Below are 13,386 nucleotides of genomic sequence, written 5' to 3' on the forward strand. Positions count from 1 at the left end.
AGAAACCTCTAGATCACATTAAGTGGAGGAATTGTTTTGGAAGAGACTGTGGACCTGTCGTCTTGACAGATTACTGATGATGATGAATTAGAAAGGACCGGTAATCAATGTTACTAAATGTCAAATGTCTTATAGGGCTCTTGCTGGCTCTTACTTAATATACTTTAATGCTAATCGTATACATTAGTATTTAGTGACTGATTTATTTTCCAGTTCACAATGTATTATGTTGAGTTGTTTTGATTTGTAATTGTATGACTGACGCTTTATTATTCAAAGCATGCGTAGTATATTCTTTGAGTATTTGGTGTATTGTATATCTGTGACTGGTTCTATATCAGACTGGCAACATCTGTAGCCTGTTCTTGATTGATGGAATATTACAATAAACTGAAACTGAAACTGCAAATAATTAAGTTGTATTTTAAGTAATAATATCTTACATGCAATAAACATTCCAAATTCAAAATACTATACATTTTGCTGTAATACTTCAAGACTTTGCTTCATCTCTGGTTATATGCACCTACACTGACATCACAGTCCAGTATCCATACTACAACATCATATCTTAAAATGGTCCCAAACTGCACAGCCATTTTAATGGTTGCCAGGCTCCATATTTATGGCCTAATTTTTTTTAAGTGCCTATCCAGAATATATGTCTGCAAATGGAGATGAAAGTATTCAGAGAAAGGCAAACATTATCATTCAGGGACTCAAAAAGGTTAATATACAAATAATTTAATTACACATAGACTGTTTTAATATAGTATTTTATTATAGTTTAAATTTTAGGACACTGTATTTAAACTCCCAGCATAATAGTTGACAGCCTGGGTTCTAAATTCCCTTGAATATCTGATATGCAGTGGTAAAAAGCTATCCCTGTAACAAGCTGTGAAGGCCCACAGGATTGTGAGACATCAAGGATCCCACATTTTCTCTAGACAATTGGCGCACGGATAGTGGTGAGGTTGTCAGCCTGACACGCCAGCCACCCTTTACCCCCCTGGAAGATTCCTAGTACTCATTTCTGTTAGAGGCTGAGTTGAACCCAGGTTCATAGTGTGGCTGGGAGGATTAGGTAAATTTAAAAATTCTACCTCATGGGGACTTGAACCCGTGACCTTCCAGCTTGTAGCATAGTGCCTCAACCGATTATGCTACTGTGGAAATGCAGTGGTTCAGAAAATAAATTGTATTCATAGCATTCATTAAGCTATAAGATCCAGAAAAATATAGACTCTTAAAACTGAAATCAGACTATAAAATCTGAATCCTACACCAGTATACAATTCTGCTGAGAAAGATTAATAATGGCCAGGAAATCACACTGGAACTTAGGGACTGGACAAATATGAAGCATAAGAAATACTGGAGATTCTTGCCTGGACTCAGGCAAGCAAAGGGACNAAAATCAGACTATAAAATCTGAATCCTACACCAGTATACAATTCTGATGAGAAAGATTAATAATGGCCAGGAAATCACACTTGAACTGTGTAAGACTAGGGACTGGACAAATATGAAGCACAAGAAATACTGGAGATTCTTGCCTGGACTCAGGCAAGCAAAGGGACTCATATGAGGACCCTCTGCTAAAAGAGCGAAGGAACTGTTGAAGTTAAACAGGAACCAGCTACGATGGGTGGTGGCACTACTTAAAGGACACTGTCACCTCAAAGGACACCTGTTCAAATAGGGACTAAGTGATAGTCCCACTTGTGAGAGGTGCCAAGAAGAAAATGAAACAGCCACACATATCCTGTGGGAATGTGAGGCCTTAGCTTATTTAAGATTACATCACTTGGGTCAATACTTTATGGAACCAAGTGACATGCCCCCCATGTACGAAATCCTGCGCTTCATTCGAAGTGCAGGATTGCTGAAGGGATAATAAAAAGAGGAAGCACAATAGATCACTGTAGGTAGGGGTGCAAGGGCCGAGAAGGCCCACCCCTTATACATTCATTCATTCATCTATAATACATACATTTCCAATCTCGAAGTTTTGTCTCATAAGAAGATACAGTGAAGCAGAGGCCTGTGAACGGACACTGCTCATGCTGGAGCTGCAGTGTTTGAGAAGACGCAAGCAAAGATCTGCACACTGTTCAGTTTCTTCATCAAACAGCAGATTTGGAAACTGAAAACAAAATCATATGTCATGTTTCTAATAATGTAAAGTTGTCCTTGGGCCTGTCTTTGCTCGCTTGGAAGCTGGGATCGTGGGTTTGAATCCCACGCAGAGCATGGATATTTAATGTTTGTCTGTGCGCGCGCTTGCATTTTTCTGTGATTGTGTACAGATATAGGCCTTGTGATGAGCTGATCACCTGCCCAAGGAGTCCTACCAAATGTCTAAGATCTAGTAAATCGAAGTGAAACAAAGAGTTTCATGGAGGTAGGCCAAGGGCCCAAATTGGGGCTCTAGCGCCGCCAAAGAAAAAAAAGTTGTCCGTCATTAATTAATCAAGGCATATGGCATATGGAGGAGAACAGGTACAACTCAACCACTAGTGCTTCTCATAAAAAGTATAAGAAAAAAGTAAAGCTATATCTGTAACAGGCCGTGAAGGCCCACATTATCTAGACAATCGGCTCATAGATGGCGATAAGGTTGTCAGCCTTAGGCGCCGGTCGCGCTTTACTTCCCAGGAATATTATTTATTTAATTCCTGGTACTCATTTCTGTTAGAGGCTGAGTCGACCTCAGGGCCACAGTGCAGCTGGAAGGATTAGGTCAACTGAAAAAAATCCATTGACCTCATCGGGACTTGAACCCGCGACCTTCTGGCTTGTGGCATAGCCCCTCAACCAACTACGCTACCACGTGCAACACTGATGTTTCTCATACAAACAAAAATAGTTTTCAGCAACCTACCTTGAACACAAGAGATCGCTGTGTGGCAAACATGTTCTGAAGCACACATGTGCTTTGGTTTCGCCCAAGTGCATGCAGCAGCACTTTCAGAACAACACCCAGCAGGCTCTGTAAGTTGTCTAGCTGGGATGCTACCTGCAATTCAATTAATCCTCTCATGAGTCAAGCCATTTTCAAAATGCTCTGCATGACATGCCGTATTCTAAGACTAATCTACACCAGTCTGCAGATTATACATAGAACACAGTTTACAAGTGCCATTTAAATTTATGGTTACAGAGTACCAGGATGCAGAGAATTTAAACAGCATACCAAAAGGTTTAAACCATCATCATCATCATCATCATCAGGTCCACAGTCTCTTCCAAAACAGTTTCTCCACTTAATGCGATCTTCTGTTTTTGGAAAGAGACTATCCAGGAAAGTGATAATGTGGTAGTTTTTCCATTTGCTTTCCACATTTTAAACCATATCTACACAAAAAGAGAATATGGATCCCAACTCTTCATTCTCCGCACATCACATACGCTTCTGTGTGACTGCTCTTCTGCCACACAAGAAAAGCTAATCGGGTTTTTCTCTGTGAATGTCAAAAGTCAATCCATACCTCCTTCCTACTTCTCAGACATACTTATGCTTCTTTGTAAAACTAAGGACATCTATTTCATAATCATAATTAGAACTGGATATTGTTTAACTTAAACAACAACAAGCACAATTAGGAAAAAAATGATCAACTCCTGTTCATTGGCCATATGACACAATACACAACAAAATAAGTCACTGGACTGAAAAGGAAATTCAAATTACACCATGTGATAGACGCTGGCTAAAATCTGATGACACTCAACCTTGAAGACATTAAGTCATTCTAAATGCGGTAAAGAAAGTAATCACTTAGTGCAAAAATGTAAATTTTTGATGTCAGCCAATGCTGTCTGATCATGCAATAGCACAGCTCTGCGCATACCAAACATTTCTTCCTTAAGACTGAATAAATTCTCCACTCAGACATACAGACACTTAGATTCCATTACTGGAAGAACCAACAGAAAATGCTTTACTCCATTTCCATTGTACATTCTTGTAATTAATTAATCAATATTATAAAGTCTTAAGACATGAATAATTAGACTTAAATTGTGCAGGAACAGAAGGTATGTGTGAACAGAGATACATAACCATCATAGCTGTAAATTTTATTAAGACTTTTACCTGAACAATCCTTTCTAATGTGTCTAATATGATAAAGCTAACTTCTGTTGCAAGATTGCCTTCAATGTGTGCATCTGTCTCAATCTCAGCTCGTGGACGCTCAGGAAGTTCAGAGCTTGGACGGTACGCCATCTGTTCCTTCCTCCAGCGTAAACGATCTCCAGGCCAACCAGGAGATGGTGGATTTCGTTCTAAAGTAAGTAACAACAAAATATCAAGTATTATCATATTAATCAGTTTTCCCGTATGTTTTGTGGTGTGGTATGTATTTGAGAATATCATGACAAATTCTGTATCCTTATTTTGGATTTTGAATGAAATAAAATAATAATAAACATAATACAATTAGGATAACAACTGATGTTCCTGATTTTGTTACAGATTGTAGGTAATAGCACTTTATTGTTGCATGTGACGGTTTNCTAAATATCCACTGCCAGTGACAAAAATAGTATTTTTGTTTGAAATTTCTTTGAGATAAAAATGAATATATCTGTGCCAGACTTCATTTTGAAGTAGGTGACAGCATTTAAGAAAATTTACAAAGGCAGAAAAAGAGATGGTTAGAAATCGTAACAGATCATTGAGAAAATGGTGTAGATACAACAGAAGGAACAAAAAACAAAAATAAATAAATGCATCTGATTATAACCTTTATAAACTTCCATAAACATTCTGATATTAATATACTCCACAATGAATCATTTTCAAGACTGTTATGGGGGGCTGGAGGGAGTGTGACTGGGCTTCATACAGGCATAGTATAGCTGAAGTTTCCATACAGTAAGAAACTGATGATCAGTAACATTTAAGCCCTGTGGCTACTCCACCATTCATTTCAACTTCACTGTTTATACAGTGTGCTAACCATTATGAATGATGAATTGGGAATGATTTAAGAGGAAGTAGTTGTGGCCCATTTCAAAGTACTGTCCTGGTATCTCTAGAGAAAAACGTAAGAAAAGCAATGAAACCTCAGCAAGGATATCTGATGCTCAATCCTAGACTTAAAATGGGTATGTTCCAAACAAGTTAGCCACATTACTTTCAAACTAAACTGCTCAGTTTTATTCAGGCTGTAATCACGTTGCTCCAAATTCTGGTGCCACTCCAGGTATGAAAGTAGCTATACCAAGAGGTCCAGCACAGCAGGAATCTGTTCATATGCTATTTTTAAAACACTGTTGTTTCTAAACTACAAATTAAGATGATCTTAACAGTATCACCTTTGCGTCGCATCATCATTTCACTTCGAGCAGAGCCCTGCCCCAGTATCACATCTTCTAAACGAGACTTTATGTCAGTTGTTTTATGAAAGTTCTGTTGTGCACAACGTTTAATTGCCGTCTTTCCCTGAAACATAAAAAACAGAATATTTTAAGAATTATATGTATGCTATAATTTATGACTAGCAGCCATTATATATAATGTAAGCATCAGACATGTGCTAGCCTCAAATTTTCAAGATTAAATTGAGAACTTTCTCTATGACAACCTGATCATCAATTTTTCAGTCCTTAACTTAAAGAATTTACTGATAATTGATTTTACTGTACACAATGGGGTCATGTTAAAATGGATCAGTACTGCATTTACCAAATTAAAGAGTCTCTTGGCCTATTTTAAGGGCTGAAAAATATAGGTCACTGCCATAAATTTGAAATGATATATATATATACTGATGTAAGAGTAACAAGCAAGAAAATGAGGAAGACAGAAATATATTTCAAAGTCAAAACTTGCAAGCTGCCATGAGGTTGCCCAAAGTACCATCAAAGTTAAGAAACCAAAGCTGCAATACATCGGTTTCTGACTTCACGAAATTGTGTGTCAATGCAAAGGTCACTTGACGTAAAAATCACAGATAATGTCGAGGAAAAAGTACTAGTGTGAACAGGAATAATACACCAAGAAGTGTTAAGGGCTGCAGTTATGTGTCTAACAAATCCAATTACCAAGCCAAACTCCATGTCTAGTCACTAACAAGTGAATATATTAATGGCAGATGCAGAAAGAAAATGGGAGGCTGCACAGCATGGTATGTATTACAAAAATATGATCTGCTTGAACAAATTCAATATGGTTTTAATACAAAATATACAATATTTGCCTCTTACATGATCTATTACAGAAAATGCTACAGAAGAAGGAATTACCTGTACAAATCCTACCTTATATTCAAAGCATGAGATGCAGATGTTAAGCAACTCCAGAAGCTGGTGTAACCTTTGGGAGGGCAGCTCAGTCCACCACTGCTTCAACATGGTCTTATCCACATTCTTAATAATCCAAAGGAAACATATAAGCAGGTTGCGTGTTGTCTCACTGCTCAGACCATACTTACGGTTCTGAAATCAAATTAATAAAGGCACAGTTCACACAATTTTGCATCTCACAGTATACTCCCAACTTACATTGGATAAGTACACAAACTACATGAATTTTATACTAATTTGAGTGCTGAAGGAAGGCAGACAAACTATTCAAATCTGCTTAATAAACTCAGTAAATGTTATGTGGTTAGACAGCTTCCTGTAATACATTATTTACTCTCCAAGTGAACTGGATTTAAATTCACAGTTGTCCAACTGTCTGATAATCCACCTCTTGAAGACATGCTTTCATTATCAGCGTTGTTTCATTTATTCTGACATTCACAAGTATTACACTAAAGGAAAACAGGATTTGTATGTACAAACATGCAACACTGTTCATTGCAAAATAAGTGTAATTAACATGGGAATTAAAATACATAACAGCTTGCCCCCTTAATTAAAAATAATAGAAAATTTCTAAGTTTTAAAAATAAATTAAAAGCATATTTATTACAAAACTGATTTTATTCTCTGCAAGAGCTCTTTAATAACAATGATGGATGGTAGTTTGATGGTTCAGGTTGGTTCTGATGTGGTGTGGATGTATATAGATGGTGTAAGTGTATGTGTTGCTTTATATTGGATTGTTGGGGATGTCATCCTCGGTTGCTAGCTTCAGCAGGGGGACACTGATTCTAAGATGATTTGATTGTTCTTAGTTTTGTGTATCATTTTGTATATTTTTAAGAGTTGTTGACTTGTAGTGTTTTAGATGGCTTAAACTGACTTGTCCAATTGTACTTGTGTAACAGTTTATGGATGTAAATAAATTATGAATTATACATCTGAAACCTTGAAACCAATAAACATTCTGCTTCCTTGTTGTTACTCTTTCTTATCAACTGGATAAATTTTTAAATGTTTTACCTGTTGGAAAGATGGATATGTCTCAGTGCCACTTGCTTTCTGCCCAAATGTTGATGTTCCAGCTATTGCCATAGCCACTGACTGGTTGATTCCACTCTGTGGCTCCGTATCGTCCAGAGTTGGTGCAAACAGCGTCTGGCCTGCAATTTCAGTTGAGTTTCATTTCACATTCTCTAAGACTTAGTCCACACATGAAGGCATCTGCACACACAAATTGCAAATAAATTCTAGCTGACACTAGTATGGTACTTGGCATAGCAATGAACACAGAGTTCAATGATGTTTCAACTGTAGAGGTTAAATACAGGAAATACGGAGGGACTTTTAATATGAAAAAATGGTGGTGTGAGAACTGAAAGACAATGGCATTATAAAGAGGAAGCTCTTCACAAAGCTAAACATGCCCCCCCCGCACAAAAAAAACCTATGAGGATTTTACGGCAGTGTTTGTCCACACTGTATGTAGTCTTCTTGGTTGTCATGACATGTAGTCAGCCTGAAACTTGAGGCAATATGCACCTTTGAAATGATGGTACATTCCTAGTAAACTGTGACATAACCCAGGAGACCACTAGTAATCGTTTTGGAACAAACACAAGAAAACTGCCTCAGAGGGATTCTGTATAATAAGAGTACACATTAATTAACCAAGCAATGAACACCAGAACACTTAGCAGTTACTCAAGTCTGAAGTGGATTAAGCTGTTTCAGCATAGGACAGAATAGCAGGCTATGATTCTGGGATTCACTGTCAGACAGTTAATGTGTCAGTGAGTAAATCAGTTCCTCTACCTCTAGTTTCCATCTGATATCCATGCAACTGTGGCAGCACATCCATAATGATGCCCAGTAAGGGCAGATACAGAGCAGCCACTCGAGCTCTGCATTCTGGTTCAGCATAACGCGGATCACAGTCATGACACGTCATCAGGTTACGAACAAGATTAACAACCTTGTTATGTAGACTTGGGTTCCTATAACAAAAGACAAACTTGTAAATAACAAAATGAAAAATCACAATTAAATAACAACTTAAATATTTTTTATTGTAATGCAAATGCAGTTAACTAGAATCCTCAGATTGCTCCTTACAACAAATATTTACTTGATAATTAGGATTATAATTACATTACAACTTATATATTGTATAACCAAATGCATTAATGAATAAACAAATCACAAAGAAAGCACACTAACAGATTATATAAAGGTAGCAAACAACAGACAATAAACAACATGCAATCATAAAACTTGATTCAATAGAAACTTTAATACAATTAATCATACCAACAATATATATATATATATATAATCACATCAACATTCATGTGATGAAAATCTGATATGAAATTATTTGTATGCAAATAATTTTAATTCATAATATTAAAAATCACGTGTCATTTTAAATTTAACTTCAAATTTAATTTCAAACTGAAGCTGAAGACTCACCTCCAAGGAGTCCTGAGGTCAACAATATGTGGAACTATACAGCCACTCCCTCATATGGACCCATGGCATAGTGATAATGAGATTACCACAGCCACAACTTTCCCCCTTTTATAATAGTTACAAATTACTCAACATGTCATTATTTGCCAAAGTGGCTTGCACAAATTACACATAAGGCCTGATTATGAAAATAATTAGAGAGGTGAAAACACCTTAACAAATATAACATAACCGAGTTTACTACACATTTTTAGTTGTGAAGTTCTGTGATGGTATAGATATGATGGAATCCCCATTTTATTATGTTTCCCAAGTCAGTCACCATGACATTAAATTTCCTCCACTGAACACTTCCCTCATTTTAGTGTTTAAACTCAATCAAAAGAAAATGTATATGGAATTTTACTATACATAAATTTGTTATAAAATACCACAACATGGTGATCAAATATAATCTGTTAAAAACATTAAGATCCATTCATTAGATATGAAAATATGCAACCATTTATTTTTAAGGTACTGTCACTACACTCACCCCACAATTACATTTCACTTTAGGCATAGTTTAGCTGTGCTTCAAAAATAAAGATTTATTACATGTGATTCTTTTATACACGCTGAAAAATTCTATGACATTTATCTTGTACTTTCTGCTCTCTTCTGCAAATTATGTTTTTTGTGCATAACTTATTGCACATTATATGCCACGTTTTGTCAGCTTCAGTGCGGTTAAGACTGAATCACAAAATAATCATTAGAAAATATATGGTAAAACAAAATAATACACTCACTGAAGATCTAAAACTGTAGCAAGATCACTCAGCACAAGTCCAACTAAGAAATGCTGCTGTCTGAAATCTGCTGAAAGCTCAGCAAAGTTCACCTTATCGCCACCAACAAGTGTTGAGATGAATGATGACTGACTGGTTGATGAAGCAATAGAAGGACTGGGTGATGCAGGTGCAGAGCTGGGCATAAACGGAGTGCCAAATGGGAGATTCAAAGCCACAAAATGTTCGTGACTGCAAATAATTCGCAAGAAATCCAGCTGAAACCAACAACACATTTGCTATTACTCTGAATCAGATTTACAATGACTGACAGGGTTACTTCATAACCCTACATCAGCTGTTGAATGGGGCACACAGTAGTACAGTTGGTTAAGGCAATATTCTACAAGCTGGAAGGCTGATGGGTTCAATTCCCAGTGTCACTGAATTTTTCAATTGACCAAATCATTTCAGCTGCAACTATGGGTCCTGAGGTCAACTCACCCTCTAACGGAAATGAGTACCAGGAATCTTACAGGGGGTAAAGGGTACCCGGTGTGTAAGGGTGACAACCTAGGTCTTTTATCTGTATGGATATATGGAAAATAAAGAAATGAATGAATGACCCTCACTATCATCTGTCTATAAAATGTGTGCATGGGGGGGGGGGCCTCGATGTCTCTGAACCCTATGGGCCTCCGCAGCCCATTACAGGGATAGCTTTACCTTTTTTCTTTTAACTTACCTTTACATCGGCTGTTGAACAGACTATAATTTTATAATCCAGTTACTCAAATGAAGCTATTTCAGAATTATATATAGGGGCCCTGCTACAGGGTATATTTCCGAACATTCTCTTGCAGGATGGCAAAATGTTATCATTATAAACTATTGCTATACTAGGGGGTACAGATGGCATATTTTTTATATGTAAAGTCTGCATTCTCAACTGTAAACATCACTTAATTCAAAACATAAAAATATAAGGCAAAACAAAACAAAATTTCATACACCTTCTGATACACACATCAGTAAAATATGTCAACTGTCATACAGCATTATAGCAAATAAGATAATATTATATTATCAGAAAGTGAGAATTTAGTAAACAATGTGAGCTTAAAATTTCAAGTAATATTATTTTCACACAGACATGACTATCAGATCTTCCATATTCTTTCACAACAATGAACATTAATTGCTGATATAAAGAAAACTGTTAGCAAAGAAAAATTAAAACTTGTATGTGGTCTTAACATTTCTTCACTAGAAAAGGTGAGCATGCATTATACAAATGTTAACATTATCTTACTAACAGAATAACAAACCATACCAACGAGGATGAAGGGCAGAGGGAAAAAATTAAGCTATTAACTTGAACAAAAGTAAGAAAAAGGCAGAAAAGTACTAACTCAGTCCAGATTAATACTATAAAATTTCTCTCACATTTTTGTGCAGGACTAATTCTGTAAATTGTACACCAGTTAAAGTCTGAGAACAAACATACTGAAATTGTACGAGGTATAGTAACTGTGTTCATGGACAAGAGACTGAATGGTCCTTGAAACTGTTACTGATAACAAGAATCTCAATTCCTTGGCATGCACCAAGAATCAGATGGCTGTACCACAGCTCAGGTGGTTAGCCGCCGGCTTCCCACTGTGGCAGCCTGGGTTTGTGCCCAGGTCAGGTCATGTGGGATTTGTGGTGGACAAAGTGGCACTGAGGAAGGTTTCCTTCAAGTACTTCAATTTCTCCTGCCAATTCTCATTCCACCAACTGATCCATACATACATCATCATCTATCATCCGGGGCTGGTAAAATAGGCCAAATAGTGGCCGACATACCAAGTGGACTCAGTCTCACCCCACCCCCAGGGGGGGGAAACGAACAAGAAACCTAAGAATCAGTCAAATTATTTCAGCATATGAAACAGTACACCTTATAATATTCACTAATTACTACTAACCTTGAGACTGATGAGACTGATAGCATCTGGCAATGATGAAATCTTTGCTGATATTTGTTTGCAGTACATTCTTATAAGGGAGAATACATAGCCACGGTCCATGATAGAAAGGAGATCGAACAGAAAGAATCCCAGGCTTGAATTAAGGTTCTGAGTTAGCTATAAAGAAAACCATGTACTGAATTATTTTTCCAAAAATTACACTTATTTACAGACTTTATCTCTGCAAACAATTTTCATTATTCCTACCTCAAATTGCTGTGGCCATGTGAGAACAAGTACGGCATATAATGACTACTACCTAATAGTTATGAAAGCTACTAGAACAGTAAATTTCTCACCACTTTTCATATGTAAAATACCACCGATTAACCCTTCAAAGCAGGGGCACCTAATCAGCAATCTACAGCATGATGCAGGGGCATTATTTAAGGATATTTAAATTTTGCTGTAGGAAGTGTAAAAATTTTCAATTGAAATATTTTTCATGATTTTCTTTCAATTTAAATTAAATGTGTAATGTTAAATCCCTACTTGCTCCAAATTACATATATGCATTTTACAACACCTCGGTAATTTCTGTTTGTGTGGTAGACCTAAAAACACCCATCGTTGCACAGAATAACACCAAAGTCCTGAAAATAGTAAAGTCTCCCTTCTTCAGTCATGTTATATTTTAGCGTCCTGTTGCACTGATTCATGTCCCAAATGATCAACAATGAAAATATCTTGTTGTGGCAGTCTGGAATTTTAATTTAGACAGATTTTGAACAATTTCTGTGGTCTTATCATTGGAATTGTCTAAGAAATGCAGAAATCTGCAGGTGCTTTCAAATCTGCCCAAGGAAATGACAGAACCAAAAGTGGGAATGGCTACCAGCTCATTTGGTGAGAAGTACTGTCTCAGACTGGGCTTTTGTAACAATCCCCACAAGCATGAGAGGTCCCAGGATAGTTGATACTTCTTCTACTGTCATAGGCAGCCAATCATTTACTCTGGAACACTTGTAAAAAACATTTAGCTCTAGATTTTTTAACTTTTGTGCATAGCGAACGGTCTCATCCCCAATTCACTGTACCAGATCCTTATCAAAAAATAATGCATGGCATAGTGCTTAATTAATTAAGCACACAGAGACAACTTTATCTTTCATTTTCAGTATAAAGTGTTGACTTAAAGGAAATGCTAATTCATTCATTCATTCATTCATTCATTCACCTTAGCATACCTACTGTATCAGCCCCAGATATCTGAAGTAATCGTTGCAACCAAAGTTGTGGCATCATCAGTAAACTGTTGTGAGAAGCGCATTTTTCGGGGGACATCCAGACTTTGCGTGGCATCAAGATGCTCTACCATACTTTTTACCATAAGCTCTAAGAGGAACCTGTAGGAAAACAAAACATATCTGACATTATTATCCACCAGTTTCCTGTCATTTGTTACAGCCAAATGAATATGGTCCACAGAAATAGCATCAACTTATTATTTTGAATACATATATGTAATTTTATGCCATCTAACGTCATAATATACAATACAGTGAACTAGCTACAACACAGTAACAAACTCAAAATACCAATTTAACACTATATAATTTTGTTCATGCTGAAATGAAGAATGCACAGATACAAACCATGAATTTGCCATTGCAAGCTCTCTAGCTGAACCACTTGATACCACCCACTGAAGTGCCAGTTCTTCATGTACAATCTTATGTGGTAACTGCAGTTTGGACAGCTGGTATAAAATATTTTCTTGACTGGGTCCTATGTGTGGAAAAAGATGTTACATTAAAAATGTGCATAAATATTTCTTGAAAAACAAAAAGCAATTTCTTACAGTAAAGCCA

General features: G+C 36.7%; 1 protein-coding gene across 1 annotated transcript in view; it reads right to left on the reverse strand.

The window, feature by feature from the left end:
- Nucleotides 1–13,386, reverse strand: part of LOC111871136 (dedicator of cytokinesis protein 7) — a 64,866-nt gene that overhangs the window by 18,538 nt on the left and 32,942 nt on the right. The window contains 11 exon segments of the mRNA XM_023863996.2: nt 1,997–2,149; nt 2,888–3,022; nt 4,103–4,293; nt 5,329–5,455; nt 6,274–6,450; nt 7,345–7,484; nt 8,137–8,318; nt 9,585–9,841; nt 11,534–11,692; nt 12,753–12,921; nt 13,171–13,303. Coding sequence (XP_023719764.1) covers nt 1,997–2,149; nt 2,888–3,022; nt 4,103–4,293; nt 5,329–5,455; nt 6,274–6,450; nt 7,345–7,484; nt 8,137–8,318; nt 9,585–9,841; nt 11,534–11,692; nt 12,753–12,921; nt 13,171–13,303 — 1,823 coding nt within the window.

Source organism: Cryptotermes secundus, unplaced genomic scaffold (genome assembly GCF_002891405.2).
Source record: "Cryptotermes secundus unplaced genomic scaffold, Csec_1.0 scaffold250, whole genome shotgun sequence".
NCBI classification, from domain to species: domain Eukaryota; kingdom Metazoa; phylum Arthropoda; class Insecta; order Blattodea; family Kalotermitidae; genus Cryptotermes; species Cryptotermes secundus.